General features: G+C 50.3%; 2 protein-coding genes and 1 pseudogene across 2 annotated transcripts; all 3 read right to left on the bottom strand.

Annotated features, from left to right (window-relative positions):
- Nucleotides 1–8,321: 8,321 nt before the first annotated feature.
- LOC125529008 (uncharacterized) lies at nucleotides 8,322–9,428 on the bottom strand (annotated as a pseudogene).
- Nucleotides 9,429–16,599: 7,171 nt separating this feature from the next.
- Nucleotides 16,600–17,223, bottom strand: LOC147992662 (uncharacterized). The gene has a single exon (XM_087541029.1). It carries the CDS (start codon nucleotides 17,221–17,223, stop codon nucleotides 16,600–16,602), a length of 624 nt encoding a protein of 207 aa, XP_087397155.1.
- A 5,299-nt stretch (nucleotides 17,224–22,522) lies between these two features.
- Nucleotides 22,523–23,407, bottom strand: LOC147992661 (uncharacterized). The gene is made up of 3 exons (XM_087539098.1): nucleotides 22,976–23,407; nucleotides 22,828–22,924; nucleotides 22,523–22,668 (listed from the first exon to the last, which is right to left on the bottom strand). The coding sequence occupies exons 1-3, from the start codon at nucleotides 23,405–23,407 to the stop codon at nucleotides 22,523–22,525; spliced, it is 675 nt and encodes a 224-aa protein (XP_087395224.1).
- Between the last annotated feature and the right edge of the window lie 633 nt (nucleotides 23,408–24,040).

Below are 24,040 nucleotides of genomic sequence, written 5' to 3'. Positions count from 1 at the left end.
CTTCATAGGATACCCAAAGGAAACTGTTGGGTACACCTTCTATCATGGATCTGAAGGCGATATTTTCCTTACTAAGAATGGATCCTTTCTAGAGAATGAGTTTCTCTTGAAAGAAGTGAGTGGGAGGAAAGTAGAACTTGATGAGGTAACTGTACCTTCTCTCGAATTGGAAAGTGCTTCATTAGAGAAATCTGTTCCTGTGATGCCTACACCAACTAGAGAGGAAGTTAATGATGATGATCATGAAACTTTAGATCAAGTTACTACAGAACTTCGTAGGTCAACCAGAGCACGATCCGCACCAGAGTGGTATGGTAATCCTGTATTGGAAGTCATGTTACTAGACCATGAAGAACTTACGAACTATGAGGAAAAGTGATGATGAGCCCAGATTCCGCAAAATGGCTTGAGGCCATGAAATCTGAGATGGGATCCATGTATGGGAACAAACTATGGACTTTGGTGGACTTGCCCAATGATCGGCAAGGCATAGAGAATAAATGGATCTTCAAGAGGAAGATGGACGCTGAGAATAGTGTTACTATCTACAAAGCTCGAATTGTCAAAAGAAACATATTTGACTAGTTCAAGGTGTTGACTACAATGAGATTTTCTCATTCGTAGCGATGCTTAAGTCTGTCCGAATCATGTTAGCAAATTGCCACATTTTATGAAACCTGGCAAATGGATATCAAGACTACATTCCTTAATGGATTTCTTAAAGAAAAGTTGTATATGATACAACCAGAAGGTTTTTTCAATCCTAAAGGTGCTAAGAAAATGTGCAAGCTCCAGCGATCCATCTATGGACTAGTGCAAGCATCTTGGAGTTGGAATATACGCTTTCATAAGTTGATCAAAGCATATAGTTTTATACAGACTTGCGGTGAAGCCTGTATTTACAAAAAAAGTGAGTGGGAGCACTACATCCTTTCTGATAAGTATATGTGAATGACATATTGTTGATCAGAAATGATGTAGAATTTTCTGGAAAGAATAAAGGAGTGTTTGAAAGGAGTTTTTCAAAGAAAGACCTCGGTGAAGCTGCTTACATATTGGGCATCAAGATCCATAGAGATAGATCAAGACGCTAGATAAGATTTTTCAATGATTACATACCTTGACAAGATTTTTGAAGTAGTTCAAAATGGAACAGTCAAAGAAGGAGTTCTTTCCTGTATTGCAAGGTCTAAAGTTGAGTAAGACTCAAAACACGACCACGGCAGAAAATAGAAAGAGAATGAAAGTCATTCCCTATTCCTCAGCCATAGGTTCTATAGAATATGATATGTTGTGTACCAAACCTATTGTGTACCTTGCCATGAGTTTGGCAAGGGGGTACGATATTGATCCAGGAGTGGATCACTTAACAGCGGTCAAAATTATCCTTAGAAGACTAAGGAGATATTTCTCGGTTATGGAGGTGATAAAGAGTTCGTCGTAAAGAGTTACGCCGATGCAAGCTTTTACACCGATCCGGATGATTCTGAGTCTCAATCTGGATACATATTAAAAGTGAGAGCAATTAGGTAGAGTATCTCCATGCAGAGCCTTGTAGACATAGAAAATTTGCAAAATACATATGGCTCTGAATTTGACAGACCAATTGACTAAGCTTCACTTACAAGCAAAACATGATCACACCTTAGTACTCTTTGGGTGTTCATCACATAGCGATGTGAACTAGATTATTGACTCTAGTAAAACCCTTTGGGTATTAGCACATGGCGATGTGAACTAATCACATGGTGATGTGAACTATTGGTGTTGAATCACATGGCGATGTGAACTAGATTATTGACTCTAGTGCAAGTGGGAGACTGAAGGAAATACGCCCTAGAGGCAATAATAAAGTTGTTATTTATATTTCCATATATCATGATAAATGTTTATTATTCATGCTAGAATTGTATTAACCGGAAACTTAGTACATGCATGAATACATAGACAAAACAAAGTGTCCCTAGTATGCCTCTACTTGACTAGCTCATTAATCAAAGATGGTTATGTTTCCTGACCATAGACATGTGTTGTCATTTGATGAATGGGATCACATCATTAGAGAATGATGTGATGGACAAGACCCATCCGTTAGCTTAGCATTATGATCGTTTAGTTTTATTGCTATTGCTTTCATCATGACTTATACATGTTCCTCTGACTATGAGATTATGCAACTCCCGTATACCGGAGGAACACCTTGTGTGCTATCAAACATCACAACGTAACTGGGTGATTATAAAGATGCTCCACAGATGTCTCTGAAGGTGTTTGTTGGGTGGCATAGATCGAGATTAGGATTTGTCACTCCGTGTATCGGAGAGGTATCTCTAGGCTCTCTCGGTAATGCACATCACTATAAGCCTTGCAAGCAATGTGACTAATGAGTTGGTCACGAGATGGTGTATTATGGAGCGAGTAAAGGGACTTGACGGTAATGATATTGAACTAGGTATGGTGATACCGACGATCGAATCTCGGGCAAGTAACATACCGATGACAAAGGGAACAACGTATGTTGTTATGCGGTTTGACCGGTAAAGATCTTCGTAGAATATGTAGGAGCCAATATGAGCATCCAGGTTCCGCTATTGGTTATTGACCGGAGATGTGTCTCGGTCATGTCTACATACTTCTCGAACCCGTAGGGTCCGCACGCTTAATGTTCGATGACGATTTGTATTATGAGTTATGTGATTTGATGACCGAAGTTTGTTCGGAGTCCCGGATGAGATCACGGACATGATGAGGAGTCTCGAAATTGTTGAGACGTAAAGATCGATATATTGGAAGGCTATATTCGGACATCGGAAAGGTTCTGAGTGGTTCGGGTATTTTTCAGAGTATCGGAGAGTTACAGGAATTCGACGGGGGAAGTATTGGGCCTTCATGGGCCTTAGTGGAAAGGAGAGAAGGGCTACAAGGGGAGGTCGCGCGCCCCCCCATGGGCTGGTCCGAATTGGACTAGGGAGGGGGCGGCGCCCCCCTCTTTCCTTCTCCCTCTCCTACTCCTTCCCTCTCTCCCCTCTTGGAAAAGGAAGGGGACTCCAACTAGGATTGGGAATCCTAGTTGGACTCCCCTTACAGGTGCGCCCCTCCTAGGCCGGCCTCCTCTTCCCCCCTCCTTTATATACGTGGGCAGGGGGGCACCCCAAAGACACACAAGTTGATCTTTAGCCGTGTGCGGTGCCCCCTCCAAAGTTTTCCACCTCGGTCATATTGTTGTAGTGCTTGGGCGAAGCCCTGCGTCGGTAACTTCATCATCACCGTCACCACACCGTCGTGCTGACGAGACTCTCCCTCGGCCTCAACTGGATCAAGAGTTCGAGGGACGTCACCGAGCTGAACGTGTGCAGATCACGGAGGTGCCTTGCGTTCGGTACTTGGATCGGTTGGATCGCAAAGACGTTCAACTACATCAACCGCGTTACTAAACACTTCCGCTTTCTGTCTACGAGGGTACGTGGACACACTCTCCCTGCTCGTTACTATGCTTCTCCTAGATAGATCTTGCTTGATCGTAGGAATTTTTTTGAAATACTACGTTTCCCAACAAGATGAGGGGCTGTGGACCAGATAGCACTGCCGGTGGAGTTAGTCAGAGGAGGAGACTGGAATTCCTTCTACATCACGTGCTGCCGAGGAATCTGAGGAGGAGGAACATGACTGGTGATGTTGTGGAGTTCTGCCACCACCTATGTCGTAGGTGTCCTCTCTGCCTTTTTGGTGTCTCGATGCCAAAGGGGGAGAGTGTAGGATTTGCGAGTCTTGTGTCGTGTCTTGGTTCACTTTGCTTTCATTCCATTGAACCTTCGTTTGCTTTGGTTTGTGGTTGTGTTCGTGTGAGTCCATGAGACTATCATATGGTGTAAGACATATGTCCTCAGCTTATCTTACTGTCTTATCCTATTATCTAGCATGTTTAGTAGCTTGTGAGCTTATTATATCATGTGCCCTTTACTTCATGCTCATTTCTATACCTTGCACCCTTGCTTATTATCATTCATTTTGTTGAAAGGATTACCTTGTTTATAAAATATAGGGGGGGTGTTGATCCTAGTATGTCTGCCGTGCAGTCCAAAGCACTTCTATAGAGTGCACACATCTAGGGGAGCCTGCCTATATTTTATAGATGTTGGGTTTTCTTATGTTTCATTTTATATCCTTATGTGCAAATCCCGTGTTGTCATCAATCCACCAAAAAGGAGGAGATTGTAAGGGCATATTTCACCCTAAGGGGTTTTGTTGATTGATGACAATGCATTTGCGGACTAATCATGTGTATTGAGCATTTCAAATATCTCATGTCTAGACACAAGGACGGTTCGGTGCCCCTCAGAGCCTATCGAAGACGGCATTTCTCTATGTTTCTTTTCGGTCGATTTGAGTCGTAGGAAAGCCGTACTATTAAGAGGGGGTCCGCTTCGGAAAGGTTAGGGTGGAATCAACACGTACACATCTATTCCTTTGCACCACCTTTCCTTGCTTCATTGGAGCACCGGTTGTTTCCCCTGTCATTGCGAAGATGAAGGCTTCCTAGTGCTACTGTTCTGTGGCATGCGGTAGTACTGCTCAAGGGAGCAATAGTACCGCAGCTGCCCACGATAGTACCGCCCTTGGCATTAGTAGTACCGTGAGCGCGGTAGTACCGTGAGCGCGGTAGTACCGCTCCTAGCACGCGGTAGTACCGCGGCCTCCGGCCCAAAACAGTGGCGTGAGCGGAAGTACGCGGTAGTACCACTCCCTGTGAGCTGTAGTACCGCGCCGGATTTTTGCACTGGCCGAAACTCAGCGGAAGTAGCCACAAATGTAATTTTATTAGTCCGTGCCTTCCTGGTCCAGTCGGAGCCCTGCCTTGCGGTAGTACCGCAAGGGTGCGCAGTAGTACCACTCCGGCGGTTCTACCGCTCGTTGCCTTGTGCAACAAGGCCTCACCTGGCTCTTGTCGTGCGATCGGTAGTACCGCACTTACCAGCGGTAGTACCCTAGGTGTGTGCGGTAGTACCGCATGTCGTGGGCTGAGTAGGTGCGTAACAGTTGGATTTTTCCTCACACTATATAAGGAGGGTCTTCTTCCCCAAGTTGACTACATCTTCCTTCCCTAAGCTCCATTGTTGCTCAAAGCTCCACTTTCGCCCGATCTCTCTCCCTAGCCAATCAAACTTGTTGATTTTCTAGGGATTGATTGAGAAGGCCCCGATCTATACTTCCACCAAGAGAAATTTGATTCCCCTCACTAATCCCTTGCGAATCTTGTTACTCTTGGGTGTTTGAGCACCCTAGGCGGTTGAGGTCACCGCGGAGCCATATACCATTGTGGTGAAGCTTCATGGTGTCGTTGGGAGCCTCCAATTAAGTTGTGGAGATTGCCCCAACCTTGTTTGTAAAGGTTCGGTTGCCGCCTCCAAGGGCTCCAATAGTGGAATCACGGCATCTCGCATTGTGTGAGGGCTTGAGGAGAATACGTTGGCCCTAGTGGCTTCTTGGGGAGCATTGTGCCTCCACGCCGCTCCAACGGAGACGTACTTCCTCTCAAAGGGAAGGAACTTCGGTAACACATCCTCGTCTCCACCGATTCCACCCTTGGTTATCTCTTATCTTTACTTGTGCAAGTTTATATTGTGTTGTATTCCTTGCCTGATTGTGTGCTTGTTGTTGTTGCATCATATAGGTGTCTCACCTAGTTGCATATCTAGACAACTTACTTTGATGCAAAGTTTAAATTGGTAAAGAAAAGCTAAAAATTGTTAGTTGCCTATTCACCCCCCCCCCCTCTAGTCAACTATATCGATCCTTTCATCTAGTCACTTCGTTAGCGAGCCCATTCATTTGTTGAGAAAATTCGTTTGAAGAATTATTTACTTTCTTGTCTTTACTCTAGTGAACAGAGTGGAAGACCGAGCATCTCCGTAGTTGGCTCTGCAATGATTTCATGGTGACCGATAAACAATAAGTAAATTGGAAACATACAAAATCTACACAAGCTTCCATGCGGGCCTTTGGTTTAATCAACTAGGCGAGGGTGTTTCCACTGCAAAGGGTTGAATCCGCGAGTTCCTTTATGGCTATATGTTGATCAAGAGTTAAAAGCACACCAATGTAGGGCATTCCCTATTCATATAGATTTTTTTACCTGAAGCAGTTCCATTCTTTAATTCAGTAAGCTCCTTAGTGTTGAAGCTCTCTCAATCAATTGAGGTGTACAATTTGAGATTTTGCCCCATGATTTTGACTTGGTCATCGTCTCGGTGGGTCTGTTTGGTTATAACATGAGATTATTTTTTGTTCATTGCATGGGATTTCCGCTAGAATCGGCATTTGATCTAACCGAAACGATTGGTTCAGTTCTTGAAGTAACAGAAAAAATAGTTCCTTTGTATACGGCATGACTGGTCGATTACTCCGCAAATGTAAAACCGATCATTTTTTGGACTAAGAACTCGGCTCGGTCCTTGGCCATGACCAAAGAGGAGCGATATTTTTAGGAGGAACAAAACATGCATCAAGTCTTGCTCAAAAAACGATGGAACATACAAGTAAGAATCAATCACGAGCGGAAATAATAGGAGGAAGGAACTCTTGCGAAATTATTGTAAGCGGGCCACTGGTAGCTGTTAGATGTTATGCATGCCATCTTCGGCCATGAAGGAGCCATGGCCATCCTGCGTGGAAGCAATGCACAAACGGCCGGCTGATGTGTGTCGGGAGATACGGGCACAAGCTTCGGCCGTGGAGGAGCCATGGCTGCCACCGTGTACAGGTCATGGGCACTGGCGGTTGCTGGGACTTTGCGAGGTAGGCAAATGGAGGCGGCAGCGGTGCAGTGAATCACATTAAGGTTGGGGGCTGAATTTGGGATGAGGTAATTCTACGTGTAGGTGTAGTTGGTAGATGAGCTATTGCCTATTTGGCTTATTTTGCCAGGCCTTGATGCAATATCTTGGCCTAACGAGCAAAGTTCGGTTTTGAACATTTGCTAACCTTTTTTCGGCTTCGGTCCCGGTTTATCTGATCCAGTTTTCGGTTCATGGTGTCGAATCACGTTATTTGTCACTTTTTTACATTACAAGCACTGTGTATTCTTTATTTTATTTTTAATTACCACTCTGTAATCTCAGGCCCACCACTGGACGCATATGCACAATTTTACTTGCATCGATCCTCATCAATTTATCTCCATTTTCCAATTGCTACTATCCAGTCATTGAGTCGATTCATCCTACGCACTTTATGTGAAGGCAATCGGTTTAGCCAGGAGTAGCTTGCAATCCTGTGGGAGGCCACAAATCAAAAGCCTACTTGTTAAGTACTGTCTCGTGCTATTGGCAAGCAGTGCATCTTACATGAAGAAGACAGGTGTGTATGGTAGACGTGAGTCACATGACCGAATAAAGTCTGGCTCGGATACATGTTAGCTCTTCTTTTCTTTCTCACCCGTCACGATCCAAAACAGGTATACCTTGATCCTCTTTCAGTTCCGGTAGCTAGCTAGCCATAGCCGCTCGACCGATCCTCGCCTCTCCCGGCGGCCGGCCGCGCGATCCACAGCACCCATTTATGGGGCACCATTAATCCCGGTCGCACCGTACGTACGAGAGCAACGTGCACCCGTTCCCCCGGCTGGCCGACGACGACGGTGCATGGATGGGCCGAGCCCCACCCGCGCCCAGGCCCCGGGCACCACCCGTGCATGGATCGGAGGAGGAGACGGATCCGCCGACGACGGCGACGAGACCACCCCCACGGCCCACCACGTGATGCCGTGCGCGTACCTCCGGCTTGCCCCCCGCGCGGCACGGGCGAGATTTCTTTTCACTCGCTGCTTTATCTGCTCGACATCTCTGGCCTTGGTCAAGCGTGCTCGCTACGGGGGCGGTGATCACGCTCTGGTCGGGGGGACACGGGAGCAGAGCGGCGCACGCAACAGCGATCACGAAATGACATGGCTGCCACGATCACATGTCACTCACTCTCCCTGTAGTACTACGTGGAAATGACGTGGCTGCCCCTGTCTCTCTGCTCTGCTCGCGCCCGGAAAAGCAGAGGGGCGTCTCCCCGGCTCGTCATGTCATCCTCAGCCCCATCCCTGGTGTCTCTCTAGTCACTGCCTACAGGCTACAGCTTGCTCGTACCCCCTCCATTTCTTTTTACTCTGCATATAAGATTTGGTCAAAGTCAAACTACACAAAATTTGATCAAATATTATCTCCTATATATTAATAAACCAGCGATCGCTTCTCGCCGTACGTCGTCTGCACTTTTGCAGAAAAGCCCCTTCATTTTTGAGAATTCAATCCGCAATCCTATTTTGAGTGGATACGTGAGAAAACGCTTCGTTTTTACATAAACACCCCTGCATTTGTTACAATTCTACCCACGGTACTTAATTAAACTGCTTCACCACCGGGCACCACCACCGCTTATCCATTTGCCTTCTCCACCGCCGGGCACGGGCCGCAGCTTGCCGCCGGCTTCCCGCAGAAGCCAAGGAAGGGGTGATGCGTACCGCCGGAAAAAAAAGGAAGGAGGGAAGTGACTAGGAGGCCGGGTCGGCCTGCTGGTTTGCCGGGGCTGGAGAGGCTCGTGGTAGGGAGCTCCTCACCTCTGCTTCGGGTGCGAGGCGGCCGAAGCGCTCGGGCTGCAGAGCTGCGGGGCGGGGCCCGAAGGGTGGCGCGGGCGCTGGATGGGACTTGGTGTAGGTCTCTGGCGAGATGGGGATGGCGTGAGGGGGTCTGGACGCCCGAATGAGGAAGCGGCAGGTCGTCGTCCTCCGCATCGCCCAGCGCGCGGCTTCTCCGGGCGCGGAACTGCCGCAGCTGTTGCTGCTGGCCAGACACCCGTAGCCGCGCACTCACCTGCGGCGAACGGAGGTGGGAGAGGGAGAGTGCCCTGGCTGGCAGGGAGGGGAGGAAGAAGGGAGAGAAGTGGTGGTGGAGGAGCAAGGCAGTGAGAGGATGTGGTTGGACGAGGCATGTGGCCTCTCGCAGTCAACGCGAGCCGCGAGAAAAGGAAGAAGCGAGAATGAGCGACGCGGGATCGGCCGAACCTCTGGGGCATGGCGCAGGTGGCGAAGGCTACGCAGTCTGAATCAGGTCGTAGGCAAGGCTTCTGGCCTGATCCGAAGCACGGGGCCGACGACTGGGGCGAACGGCCAGATCAGGACGAGGCAGAGGAGCTCCAAGGTGCCAGCCTAGGCGGTCTCTGGTTCATCGCCGATTAGGGGGTGCTGCGCTGGCCAGCCACCACGGCCCCGCGCACGTGCAGCTCTTGGCTAGATTGGATGGAGAAGAAGAAGAGGACCAGCGCTGGATTAGGATGAGCGGAGGAATTGGCAATCTGGATAAAAGAAGGAGAGGAGTGGCGATGAGATAAGGCACGCAGTGGGCGGTCACTGCTTTTCTTTAATGAAATGGAATGAGATTGGTCTTGTACCGGCCAGAAGCTGCACGCATGCTAGCACCGAATTTTCATTTTCCGGAAGAGCACCGATTAATACTTGATGATGTTTGTTGTTAGTACATACTTCCTCTGTCCTAAAATAACTCGCAATACAATTTTATACACAATTTTGTATTTCCCTGTTTCTAAATTTAAGTCCTTTTACAAATTTTAATACGGACTACATATGCATGTATATAGACATATTTTAGAGTGTACTTTCACTCATTTTGGTCTATATGTAATCCATATTAAATCGTTAAAAAGACTTATATTTAGGAACAAAGGGAGTATTGTTAGTTTTTTTTAACCAATAAGACTTTATTCCTCAAATAATAGCCAAGTCATTTACAATGAAGTGGGAAATAAAATCAGCGATAAACGATTTTCAGAAAATAGAAGATTTATCACTAAAGGATTTGTGTGCCACCTCATTCGCCTCGCGAAAGCAATGTGAGTATTCAACATTAGCAAAATTCAGAGCTAGCTGCTTACACTCTGCCACCATAACCGCATCAAGTCCAGCATGAGCATCCGGATTTTGTACTGATTCAACCACAAAGTTGTTGTCTGATTCAATTAGGATCTTATTGCATCCGATCTTCCCCGCTAAGTATAGGGAGTATTGTTAGTTAGTACAATGTCGAGACATTTATTTTAAGACGGATGGAGTATAATAATTAAAAGTGAATGAAATATTAAAAATAAATATTTCTTAATGGAGAATATATTTGAAGCTCGCCGGTACTTGCTAACCATCAAGATATTCCTCAACTATGTATGTCATTGATGTCATTAGTAAGATAGGAAGGAGAGTGAGGGATGAAGAATAGAGAGAGTGCGACAACAATGCTTCTTGCTCGCACCATGTTTCGCCCCGCACGACAGCTGGGAGAAGGAGCACTACCCTCTGTTGTACCATGTGTCCCACGGCTCTGCATCCCCTAATCCTGATACTCATCAAGGCCCAGTGATAATGTCCAGGGAAGTGGTCATGTTGGCATGGAGAGTGTGCTCCTACTGTTGACGGCACAACAAAAGTGTCGCAAGTATTGTAAATTCTTTACTTTCTGGTCATCATATTTTCGAAATGAGAAAGCATAAATATGAATTAATGTTAATAGGCATTGTGAGATATAGCGATGAAGATATGATTTGTTTGAAACTGTTACAGGTATGCCAATGATGCACAATTACTTTGCATAGAAGCAGTGGCCGCTGTAATTATTTTTACATAGGGTTGTTAAATAACAACTTATTACACACAATTCAACTTTTTTAGAGCGAGTTGAAGAAGTAGGTTTTATTAGTAGAAAAAAAGATTACGAGCTTTGGAAATACAATGAGATCTTCATAAAGTGGATACTTATGAGTTTCACAAGCAATTTAATAGGAAAATCTTATTATTCACCATGATAGGTAAACACTTGAATACCATATGAACTCTGAGATTTATTCTATACCCGATGCAACGCACGAACATTTTTTGCTAGGATATAAAAATATGAACATCTATAATATTAAAACTATATAGTATGAAAATACATTTGGTGATGCATCTGATAATGTTGATTTTATATTCTCAATGTTTATTTTTTTTTAATATAAAATTAGTCAAACTTTATAAAACTTGACTTTAACCAAACATTATATGCAGACAAAAAGAAACGGTGGGAGTAGATAGAGAGTATCGCCCAGACATCCATTAATGATAGTAACTCGTACTAGTACTACTAGCTAGCCTCTCGTCACAAGCCAACAACACTATTTGACTGTTCAAGTACAGTCGTTGAGCAGCTAGCCGGTCGGCGGACCCGTGCATGCCGGCCCTACAAAAAATCCAGCGGCCCTCCCTCCTCGTTCGCAGCCAGCCAAAGCGAGCCAGACCGGGCAGGCTTCAAAGCAAACGAGCAAACGACGACACGGGAGCGGCTCCGTGGCCCGCCCGGCCCATGGCCGGGACACACCCACGGTGCAGGATCAATCAATCCTCCCCTAGCACCATGCAACGTACTACTCACCGTCCCAGGAAATGTGGCCTCCAGCGTCACCGCGGCCGCGGACACTGCTCGCCGGGGCCTCCGTCGACGAAGGAGCACGTCGTACGTACAGGTACAGCACGGGCACATTTACCACGACGCAGCAGCAGCGCCGTGCGATGGCAGCAGGCAACAGCGTCAGTCAGTCCAATTCCACCGCGAGACCTCAAACGAACGTTCGTTTTGTCTGGTTTTTGTCCCTTTGAGTAAGGATTTGAAGTCATGTCCGGACCTGTCCTGAGATGCGTTGGCCGTGCGCCCAGCGCGCGGCCGCATCCTTTTGTCCTATCATGTCTGCGTCTATTTAAAAAAAAGAGACGTTTCAAATGCCAAGCCCCAGTTCACGATCCGAGTTCATCACGCCGGCAACAAAGCCAGCGGCCTACACGACCATCGCCGGCAACACAGCCAGCTGCCGGCAACACAGTCGGCCTCCAAAATGAATAGTTGTCCTCACCGGCAACACAGCCAGCGGCCGACAACACAGCCGACCTCCAAAATGAATGTTTTTTCGCCGGCACACTGCCAGCGGCCCAGCGGGCGGGCGGCACCCATGCCAGCCTCCAAACAGAACGGCCACGCCGATCGGACGACCTACTTCAGGCCTTCGGCGTCGAGCATCTCCTTCTGCTTGGCCTCGAACCAGGCCCTCGTCTTGTCGCTCATCTTCGACAAGTCCAGGCTCATGATCGCAAGGGCCACCTCCTTCGCTTTGGTGGCGGCATTGGTGGCCTCGATGTCGAGCTGCCTCTGCCTGGCCTTGACGTTGTCGGCCTCGATGTCGAGCTGCCTTTGCCGGGCGGCCTCTTCCATGTCGAGCTGCCTTTGCCGGGCCGCCTCCTCCATGTCTGTCTTCCTCTTCTTGGCCGCCTCCTCCATCTCAAGCTTCTGTCGTTGGAGGTCTAAGTATTGCTTCATTTGCTCGTCCTTGCTTTGCCACTTCTTCTCGTCCCTCACATCCTTATGTAACATCATGCCATGCAAAGTCTCATGCAAGGCCATGAATGAGGCGTCACGTATGTCGTCCACCTTTGAGTTGGTCTTGCCCCTCGGCCTCTTCAACGCCTCGTCATCCCCACCTCCGGCGAACTTGGCCGTCTTCTTGCCTCTCTTCCTTTGAAGTTCACGGTATTGATCCTTGAATTTAGGGCAATTGTTGATGATCGTCCAACAATGCGTAAGAGTGAATGGCTTGTCATTGTGCCGGGCCTTGAATGCCTCCAAAGATTGAAATGCCTACACCACATGATCAACAACAAGTGAACATGCAAACATATACACGGCCGAAGTCTCATGGCCGTAGCAAGGGCTAGAAAGAGAAGAGCATACCATGTCTCCAACGCCGAGACCACTCACGGGCCGTGCTTCAACGCTCTCAAGTGCGGCACAATACTTGTTGCATTCTTGTTGGATGAACAACCATCTTTTTTGAATCGAACCGATGCCACGGTTGCTTGTAATTTGGTAGGGCTCAAACATATTCCTTTCATGGAATGTTTTGTGGACTCTCGTCCAAAAAACAATGCCCTTTTGTTGCGCGCCGGTCCTTGGATCTTGGCTAATCTCCATCCAACATTGCCAAATCAACTTGTCCGGCCGCGGGGCGTGGTGTGGACGGCGCGAACAAGCCCACGTCCGGCGACGCCGAGAAACGGGTTTGGCCGTCGTGCCTGGGTGGAGGAAAGCCGGGCGACATGAGCGTGGCGCGCGACTGGCAGTGCGTAGGCCGGGCGACCGACGAGCCTGTGCTCGCCGGGCCGACGGCTGCTGCATGGAACCCCGCCGGACGGCCCATGCCAAGCATGAGGATGGCGTGCGCTTTGTTGACGAGGTCCTCCTTCTCGTCGGCAGCGGCCTTGCGCCGCGCGGCCTCCAGCTCCTCGCGCTGGGCGGCGAACTTGGCCGCGACGGCATTCATCTTGACGGCCGCTCTCCGTTCCCTCCTCTTCGCCGATTCCGCGTCCAACTTGGCGATCTCCTCCGACGTGTACTCCGACCGCGGCTTCCTTGGCGCCTTCTTCTTCACCTTTGCGGTCGGGTCGACGGCCAGGCCACCGGAACTCGGCGGGGCGTCGGCCATGGACGGGGGAGAGAGGGGGGGCGGCGGGAGGGACGTGTGAGGGTTTGGGGGAAATGACGCCAAATGGCCGTCGGGGGGTTTTTGGTTTCTCCCACCGACAGGCGGGCCAGGGGAGGACAAGCGCGTGCGTCCCGCCCGTCCGCGCGCTGTCCGTTTCATCCCAAAACCGAAGCAAGTTTGGGTCGGGGATGGGTCGAAAACGGACACAAAGCGGATAAAAGTCTGTTTGCTCCTGTGCGCTGGGCCGTCTTTTTTATCTATTTTATCTCAAACAGACGCGGCCGGACAGGATAAGGCCGCACGGTGGAGTTGGCCTCGGCAGAAGCAAGCAGAGCGGAGCGGGGCGCTCGTGATCCATGGAACCCAACCGGAGCAGGCCGCCCGGGTCCCCAGGAGCGCGCGGCAGCGGCTGCTTCCCTTGCTGCCCCACGCCCGATAAAAGCGAGGACAAAGGTGGCCTAGCCTAGCCCGTTTCAGTTCAACAGCTAGCCACAGTCGCCGCTGCTACTGTAGCTGTGCACTTCCTGTAGCAGTAGGCTGTAGGCAGCCCTTTTTTTACTCTGCAATTTTTTTTGAGGGGTTTTACTCTGCAATTTATTTGCTTGCCCTCCTATGTCTCCTACTAGCTGTAGCTACACCGAGGGTCCGTCCGTCCTAGTGTACTCCCACGCGTTTGTTTAATGCACGTATGTGTCCTGGGGCTGGCTCTGCCATGAGTAGACCATGATGATGCTCATCATCATCACATCTATTCTAGCACCACGCACGTCGCTGTAGATAGAGAGACGTGTGTTCTCTCTGCATACATCCTCTCCACCCAGAGCTATGCATGCATGCATGAGTGTGGTGGATGGATATTACATATGTTATGCGTGTGAATAAAATGGGTGTGTGTATGTGTATATGGAGGCAAGCCATGGATACTCTACTTTTCCTGCTCTGATCCGCCGGCCGGGCCGTCACGCCAAGCACGGGCATGGCGCGATACTCTACTTGCATGCACACAGTTTGTACGAAGATTCGGGCCTGTTTATACGTAAGCAAATATCTGCACGGCCATGACGGGACAACGGCGCCTAGGCCGACAGGATCGACACGTCCGGAAGGTGGAGGGCAATAAATGGTCTACTTGTCTCGCGGTAGCGGCAGCCCGACGTTGGCCGCCGTGGACGGGACGGATAGTCTAAGAAGAAAGAACGGGACAGACAAATCGAATCGTGACCTTAAACCCCGGCCGGCGAGCGAGGACCACGTAGTAGTGGCAGTACCACATGTGATCCCGACCAGTGATACGCGCTCCTCCATCGGCGATGGATACATGAAGATGGATGGACCAAGCACGGGGTTGGCTTGCCGACCGGGCAAATAATGGCGAGGTGGCGTGCCACCGCACGGACATTAACGTCTCGCTCGAACCGGAACGCCCCAACGAACCAGGCGGGACAAGACTCGCCGTGTTAGGGCATCTCCAGCCGCGCCCCCAACACACCCTCTCTAAACGATCTTGCCATGCCGGCGCCAAAAAACGGCCCAGTCACGTCCCAGAATCCCGTTTTTTGTCGGTTCGGGCCAAAACTGGTGCCGGTGGACCCAGGCCGAACCCGGCGCCCTGGGGGCGCTTGGGGAGCCGGCACAAGCGAAAAAGGCGCGTGGGCCCTCCCTGACAGCGATCCGAGGGCCTTTTCCCGCCGCTCCTTGACGCTTTTCCCGCTCTGGCATCTCCTCCGCTCGCTCGCCTTCCTCCCGCCATTCCCTTCATTTCTCCCGCCAAACCCCCTCCAGCTCGCCTTCCAGTCGCCGCCATGCCGCCGAAGAAGTACGCCATGCCGCGCGCCGCGGCAACCACGACTGGCACCGTGGCCCAGCCGAAGCAGAGGAAGCCGAGGGCGCCACCATCGAAGCCACCGGGCATGTCGAACGCCGAGTGGAGGGTGGAAGTTCAGCGACGCGACGCAGTCACCACCGACCGGCGGAACAGGGCCATTGCCAAAAAGGCCCGCGACAACGCGGCGCGTGCGGCGGCGTCTTCCTCATCGGTCGACCACGCGGGTATGATGAATCCACCCGTCGTCAGCCACGCCCAGTACGTGCCCTGGGGACAACAAGGCGTCGGATCTCCATGGGGATCGTCGTCGCCCGGCTACGCCGACGGCGACGCGCACGGGGGGTTCAACCCAAACGTGACCTTCCCCCATGGCCACCCCGCGACGCGTACACCCTCGCCCGCCTTCGTCGGCGTGCAGTACCCTCCATACAACTACTCGCCGCCCGCCGCCTACTTGTCCACACCGACGCCCCATCTCCGCCGTGGGCCGCTGCCCTTCTCGCACCTCGGCGACACGGACGACACAGGAGCCGACATGGACGACATCATCGCGACAGGATCGACCGCGGCCGCCGCGTCTCCCGGGTTCGCAACCCAGGACGAGGTAGTAGATCTCAGCGGCGACATGGAGGCCGAGCTCGGCTACGTCTACGGCGAGGACGCGCACGAAGCGCAGGAACCCGAAGAGGAGGACGAGGACGAGGACGAGGAGGAGGAGGAGCCAGCTCCTGATCCGACGAAGGGGCGCCAGAAGAAGAAGCGGGCGGCTAGGACAGGCGAAGCGCGCATCAAGTGGACATCCAAGGAGGAGGAATGCCTCGCGGAAGCATGGAAAGTCGTCTGCCTCGACCCGACCACCGGCACGAACCAGAGCTTCGAGACGTACTGGGACCGCATCAAGGCCGAGTTCGACGAGCGGAAGCTCGTCGACCCGTACTTTAAAGGCGTCTACATGCAGCGCGGCTCCAAGGCGATGGCGAACCATTGAGGGCGTATCCAGTTGACGTGCAACAAATGGCATGAAATCGTCGAGGAGGTCACGGCTCGCCCGGAGAGCGCCGCCAGCGTTGAGGATCAGGTACGCACGCCGTTCACCCGCATCTCTTCGTCGTCAACGCCCGCCGCCCGCCAACTGTTTGTTCCTCCGCGCAGCTGCTGCGTATGTTCACCATGTATCGTCGTGACAACCAAGACGCCGACTTCAAGCACCTTCACGTCTACAAGCGCATTGACAAGTGCGAGAAGTGGGCGGAAGTCCGACGTACCCTCGACAAGGCCAAGGAGACATACAAGCCGGACGCGACGACTCCGGACGCGTCAGAGGGGCGGCCGGACGGCCACAAATTGGCAAAGAAGGGGAAAAACACCGACACGGCAACCGCGCGAGTGCAGGAGTCCATCGAGCATTGCCTCGCCGGCGCCCAGGCCCGGGCCGTCCTATGTGAAGAGAAGACCGAGGCGCGGTGGTCGTCGCTGATGAAGAACAGCGCCATCAAGCTCGACCTGCTCCGGACGAACGTCGCCGCGAAGAAGAGGAACACCGACATGGCTTTTCTGATGGGCGGGGCGGACATGCTCCAGAGCAACGACGAGCAGCTCAGGGCGTGGTACATGGCGGAGCGCGGCCTCATCCTGAACCAGATGCAGACGGCAACGCCGACGACGCAAGCTCCCGCGCCCATGACCACACGGACGTCAAGCCCGAACGACGCCTCTACATCGCCGCCCAGCAGTGCCGAAGCCGCGCCGACACAGCCCAGCACCGAAGTAGCTCCGACACCGCCGACCCCGCGCACGCCGACTCCGCCAACGCCTGGAGCCGACCCCGCCGAGTGAATCATTGCGCACGCGAACTTGCAGTGTGCGGCGCTCTGTTTTTTGTAACACCAGACTACGTCCGATCGCCGAATTTGTGGCGTCTTTTGAGAGCGGGAATGACCAAGTTTAAATTTCCCGCATCCCGAAGCCGGCGCTTGGGGGCGTGACTGGGAGCTAGATCACCCTCAGAAGCCAAACTAGCGCCAGCACGCCTCAGACCGCTCTATTTAAGCGCCCTGGGAAGCCGAACGGCTGGAGATGCCCTTAATATTGCCCGGGCTAGCTGCAGCTGAGGATTTCTCTCGTGGAGGAGGAGATGGGGGGACACAGGCAGATGGCTACAGCGCCCGACCCGAGTAATGGACGCCCGGGCTGCAGGAGGGGAGGTACGGTTCCTCCGCCTTCGATGCGCTTTGACCCCATCCACCTCCGCCATTAACTACTCACCTCACCGTGCTTGTCAATGCTGTGATGGTGTGCGTAGCTTCATATACCGTACTGTACCAGTACTATACCACCAACTCCTGTACGCCGGCCTGGACACGAGACAAGAAGCTGCAAATACACGGGCCGAAGCGGAGTGGGAGCAGGAGTAGCAGACGGACTGGCGCGGGTGGTAGCAAGGGTGTACACCTACACGGAGTACGTACGCGCGTAAATACAGTCAGTGCCGTGCGCCGCAGGGCTGCCTGCCACAAGTACGCCCACTTACACACTTCTGTACCGGTGCTTGGGGGGCAAATTAGGGAGGGGCAGGTCAGTCCGTAGGAGTGATTCCGTGAAAACGGCATGTACCTTGAGCATTTTCGCTTGTATACTGTATAGTGTTGGTACTGTTAATGTGGATGGCAGGAAAGAGCGCGTGTATTGTGGAGAGTGGACAAGGATCGAGGGGAAGTATCTAGTGCTCCCAGGTTTAGGGTGCTCCCGGTGCTCCGATGCGAAAAACATTTTTTAAAATGTTCAAAAAATTCTGAAAAAAATGCAGCACATGGACGGAACATCGATGTCTCTTGTCATAAAATTTCAAATCAAAATTTGAGACATTGCTCAAGATACAAAAAAGACAAATTTGACATCAATGTGATAATGTGCCAAAACTAAAGCCCAACTTATGTTATATACAAAAATTTGTCATTTTTGTATTTCAAGCAACGTTTCGAATTTTGATTTGAAATTTTGTGACAAGAGACATTGATGTTCCGTCGATGTGCTGCATTTTTTTCAGAATTTTTTGAACATTCAAAAATATTTTTCAGACATTTGGAGCACCGGGAGCACCCTAAGTCTGGAAGCACTAGATATTTTCCCCATGGATCGATGATGTGATGTACTACTGCTGCTGCTCTTCTTGCTCGGTGCCGTCGGGTGTTCCAAGCTAGGCCATTATCCAAATTTCAGAGTTTTGAGTTTCAAGTGGAGTATCCGAATCTGCTGTCACGTGGCCTGGATAAACAGGATAAGGGCATCTCCAATCCCGATCTTCATACTGCCCCCCCCCCTCCCCCCCCCACACACGTCTGTATCGCGTTGTTCGAACTGCGAAAGCCATCCAGCACGGGGCTGTACCGATCCGCCGAGCGGTTCGAACGTGTTTTCTCTCGCAAACTGGAGACAAACGTGAGGGGGTGGGGGAGGGGGGTTGCCGGCATCCGATCGCTCTCAAGCGCGCGACTAACCGTCCTGGCCCACCCAAACCTTCTCCCTCGTCTGTGGGCGCTTCCCGTCAGAAACGGTCAGCGCCGCTCCAAAGTGTCAATGCCGCATTCATGCGCGGCCAGAGCTGATGTGACCTCTCACCGCCGCCGGCTCTTTGAGTCCTATATAAGTAAAATAAGAAAGTCCAAAAAGTTATACGTTGGAGCAACCCAAAACTCATCTGTGTTTGTTCTTGTTGTTTGATCTCGTGCCTACCACCTCTCGATTCGATCCGTAAGCCAACAAGTGTTTGATTGCATCACTGAAAAATACATGAATATGCTCATTGGTTGCGTTATTCAAACTCGTGCAAATTTTCTTCTGAAAATGTACACAAGTCGAGCATTTAATTTGTTTGCCCAATATGTACCTAGTACAAACCAAAGCGGTTCCCTTAGAAAAAGAGAACCGTTGTGTATCTGATGCATTTCAGCAGTGGCAAAGCCACGAACAAGTTGGGTAGTCAATTGACTACCCAGCTTTTTGGTGAAACTAGCATATAGGTGTAGAAATATTGAAACAAATTTGTATAAATTCATATAGTTGACTACACAATTTTAAATTGACTATCCAAGACAACATTTCAGGCACCGCCACTCCATTTCAGTCATATGTTAGCATATCAAAGGAAGGGCTCTGTCTCTTGATTGTATGGATTCCATAGGATTAGGGTGCGATTATGATGATAGGGATTTGTTTTGTTTCGAAGAATGCCTTTTGGAGTTTGGATGTAGAATATGCCGCTGACCAAGTTCTAGGGACTAGTTTTACAACATGCCTGATGTGTAGCAGGTCGATATACGTTGAACATTCACTTTTTTTTGAAAAGAAGGTAATCCCCCGGCCTCTGCATCGGAGAGATGCATGCGGCATGTCACGTCCTGCTGCTATGATGCGTTTAAAAAACCCCCTTTTGCACTTATATATGCTCGTGTCAAATTCTTGCGTGTTAGTACCTTTTTCTTTGGTTTCCATGGTTCCCATTATTAATATCCTAAGATGTCCTGAACGTGTACTGTCAGAGTCCAAAATATGTGCATCTTTTTACCATGCACATGGAGTAGAAACACAAGCATGCATGCAGAGGTAGCTAGTCGACGCCCATCTTTTCACCTCTGCATCGGTCTCTCACTTTTGTGTTTGTGATGTGGACACTCACCCCTACGCTAGCATAGCGCCCCTGCCAGGCATTGGCAACATCTGCCGGCCATTCGCTGGCCACCGCGCCCCCGGCTTCTTCGGGGAAAATCAGACGAGCCCTTTCGAGTTGGCGCAGGCCCGGTCTTCGTCCGTGCTCTTCTGCTCGCTACACTTGCCTAGCATGGTCCATGGCAGCTCGTGATTGCAGAGTTGCATGCACCCGCCATGCCCTGCCAATCGCAGCCCAGGACCGGCCAGCTTAATTTGTGCCGTGTAAAACGCAGCGAGAGCTGGAAGTCGGAGGCTTGCTTATCTACGTCCTGACGTGGTAGCTGACCCGTAGATCGCTACTAGTAGACCAGTAGCAAAGTAGTTGGTGTGGAGTGGAGTGGTTTGGGTGTCCGGGAAACGCTAGATTGGAGTTTGGGTGTTAGGCCAACTCCACCGCGCGACCGCAAACGGACGTCCGTTTTGTCCTGTTTTTGTTCCTTTGGGTAGGGATTTGGGGTCGTGTCCGGACCTGTCCTGGGATGCGGTGGTCGTGCGCTCAGCGCGCTGCCGCATCCTTTTGCCCCATTACTAGTAAAAAAGGAGGCTTTGGTCCAGGCCGGGTAAGCCCATTACTGCCGGTTCAGTCTAGAACCGGGACCAATGGGTGTATTTATCCCGGTTCGTACGGCTAAGGCATTAGTCCCGGTTCACCTGGGCCCTTTAGTCCCGGTTTGTGCCACGAACCGGGACTAAAGGGTGCGATGCCCATTAGTCCCGGTTGGTGGCACCAACCGGGACTAATGGGCTTTGAGGCATTAGTACCGGTTCATGGCACGAACCGGTACTAAAGGTCCCATTTTCAACACACACCCCCCCTTGTGGACCGTCTTTTCAGTTTTAGAAAAAACAAAAGAAAATGATGGAAATGTCAAAAAAAATAAAATAAGTTTCCCATGTGATATGTGGTCTAGTTGTTGGGAAAATTTACAAATATGAATTTCGACTTTATTTACAAAATCTCTCTGGAATTTGTAAAATGGGCATAACTTTTGCATACGAACTCGGATTAAAAAGTTTTTTATATGAAAAATCATCTACTCGAAAAGTTACATCCGATGGAGACTGCCTACGACCTGTTTGCAAATTTGTAGAATCCTCAAATTCCAAAAGGAAAAAAAGTTATGCTCAAATTTCGGTTTTTTAAATTTTCATTAAATCTGGTCAAACTATGGTCAAACTACTCATTCAAGAAGTATTAGTGTTACTAAATAATTATTCAAGAATATTAGTGTTATTAAATAATTATTTCAGTTTTTTTGAATTTTGGTCAAATCGGGTCAAACTATGGTCAAACTGTGGTCAAACAATGGTCAAACTACTTATTCAAGAAATATTAGTGTTACTAAAAAATTATTGTTTTTTAAACAATAGTTTCAAACTCAAACAGTGAAATGTGTGACTTCATGCTCAAGCTAAACTCCTGAGAGTTAATAGGATTGACATCTTACTATTGTCAGGAAAACAACGAGTGCCGACTTGGAAACGAGGGAGAATAGAACCCGGAAGTTAAGCGTGCTCAGGCTGGGGGAGTGGGAGGATGGGTGGCCGTCCGGGAAGTTAGATGATTTGGAATGATGAGGGGTGATTAGAAATTAAATTGAGTAGTGATGAGGGGTAATTAGAGATTAGAGGTTAAAATAATTCAGAAATTTGAAAATAAAAAGAATTTCAAAAAAAATTTCAAAAAAAATCAGAAAATTTCCTTTAGTACCGGTTGGTGTTACCAACCGGGACTAAAGGTGGACCGGTCACGTGGAGGGCCTTTAGTCCCGGTTCTTGTTTGAACCGGGACTAAAGGGTCAGGGCATTAGTACGGAACCGGGACTAAAGGCCCTTACGAACCGGGACAACAGACCCTTTTTCTACCAGTGCATCCTGTTCGTCAGGGCCAAGAAAAACTAGTTTCGAACCCAAATTTTTGTCTGAAAATTAAAATAGTTTTACAACCCAATTGAAATTGTCTTTAATAAAATAGTTTTACAACCAAATCGAAATTGTCTTGACTGAACATAAAATGGACAAATACATCTATTGGTTGCCAATGTGATCCCACACGTGCTCAACCAAGTCATTTTGAAGATTCACATGAGTGTGCCAATCATGCATCTCACGGTGGAATTGGGCAAACTGTTCAAATGTGGCCGGGTCTTGGTGCAGGGGCTCAATATTTTCACCTTGATAGTCAAATCCTTGGTCGAAGATACTCTCATCACGCTCGTCCTCGACGATTATGTTGTGCATGATCACACAAGCAGTCATCACCTCCCAAAACTTCCCTTCATCCCATGACAGTGCAGGGTTTCGAACGATACCCCACCGGAATTGAAGCACACCAAAAACACGTTCCACATCCTTTCTAACACTCTCTTGCATTTGGGCAAATCTCTTTCTCTTCTCACCTTGGGGTTTCGAGATTGTCTTCACAAAAGTTGATCACTGAGGATATATACCATCAGCTAGATAGTATCCCTTGTTGTAATGGTGGCCGTTGATCTCAAAGTTGACAGGTGGGGAGTGGCCTTCTACAAGCCTCGCGAAGACTGGAGAACGCTGCAGCACGTTGATATCATTGTGAGAACCTGCCATGCCGAAGAAAGAATGCCATATCCAAAGATCTTGTGATGCCACCGCTTCTAATATGACAGTGCACCCATTAACATGCCCCTTGTACTGGCCCTGCCAAGCAAATGGACAGTTCTTCCACTCCCAGTGCATACAATCTATGCTGCCAAGCATACCTGGAAAGCCTCTAACTGCGTTGGTCGCCAACAATCTCTCTGTATCAGCGGCAGTTGGCTGCCTCAAGTACTCTGGGCCAAAGACCTCGATCACAGCCTGGCAAAATTTCTACATTGACATCAGACATGTTGTCTCACTCATACGCACATACTCATCCACCAAATCGCCTGGAATTCCATATGCAAGCATGCGGATGGCCGCGGTGCATTTCTGATAGGAGGAGAATCCAAGCTTGCCAAGGGCATCCGTCTTGAACTCGAAGTATGGGTCATGAGCAACCACTCCCTCTCGGATATGATTGAACACATGCCTTGCCATACGAAAACGGCGACAAAATTTATCCGGCCTGAAGAGCGGGGTGTTGGCAAAGTAATCTGCATAAAGCAGGGCGTGGCCTCTCTCCCTGTTGCGGTTCAGGTTGGGAGCACGGCCAGGGAGTGACCCCCTGTACCGAGGAAGCTGCCGTTGAATATGGTCGTGAATGACCAGTGCAGCCACCACAAGATCGTCATCATCCGACGACGAATCGTCCGATGAACAAAGGAAGTGACGGAAGAAAAACTCGTCTCCACTGTGCATACCTTTGTTGGCAAAAGGTCGAACACCTTGCGGTCGTGGTGGCAAAGAGGCCGCGATGATCACCTCGACGCAGCAGGGTGGTTGCCGGCCGGCTACAGGCCGCTCTGGAGCTCTCGTCGGAATCTGCCTCGGCCGCCGTGGTACGTCGCCGACAGTCGTGTCCCCTCTGCCACCGGCAAGGATGGCGACGGCCAAACCTCCTCCGATCGACGACCAAAACTACGGCGGAAGCGCGGGCGTGGTGGCGGCCATGTCGAGACGTGGTTTGGTATGGACGGCGGGGGGGCTGCGCGGTGAGGAGGCGGCCGGAGAATAGCGGCGGCGCTAGCAGCGGGGCGGGGCGGGGAGAGAGGGTGAAGCGTTGGGAGCGGAGGGACTGCTAGTGTCCCCGACAGACGGGCCACGGGGGGACAAGGGCGTGCGTCGAGGCCGTCCGCGCGCGTCCGTTTCACCCCAAACCGAGCGCAAGTTTGGACCGGGGATGGGTCGAAAGCGGACGAAATCCGGACATTTGTCCGTTTGCGCCCGCGCGCTGGGCCGTCTCGTTTGTTCTTTTTACTCCAAACGGACGGGGACGGACATAATAGGGTCGCGCGGTGGAGTTGGCCTTAGTCAAGGACTGTCTCGTATTAG

The sequence above is a fragment of the Triticum urartu genome, chromosome 1A (genome assembly GCF_056163025.1).
Source record: "Triticum urartu cultivar PI428250 chromosome 1A, HENAU_Tu73, whole genome shotgun sequence".
NCBI lineage: Eukaryota > Viridiplantae > Streptophyta > Magnoliopsida > Poales > Poaceae > Triticum > Triticum urartu.
The sequence above is the reverse complement of the archived record's forward strand: the minus strand, read 5'-3'. Positions and strand labels throughout refer to the sequence as shown.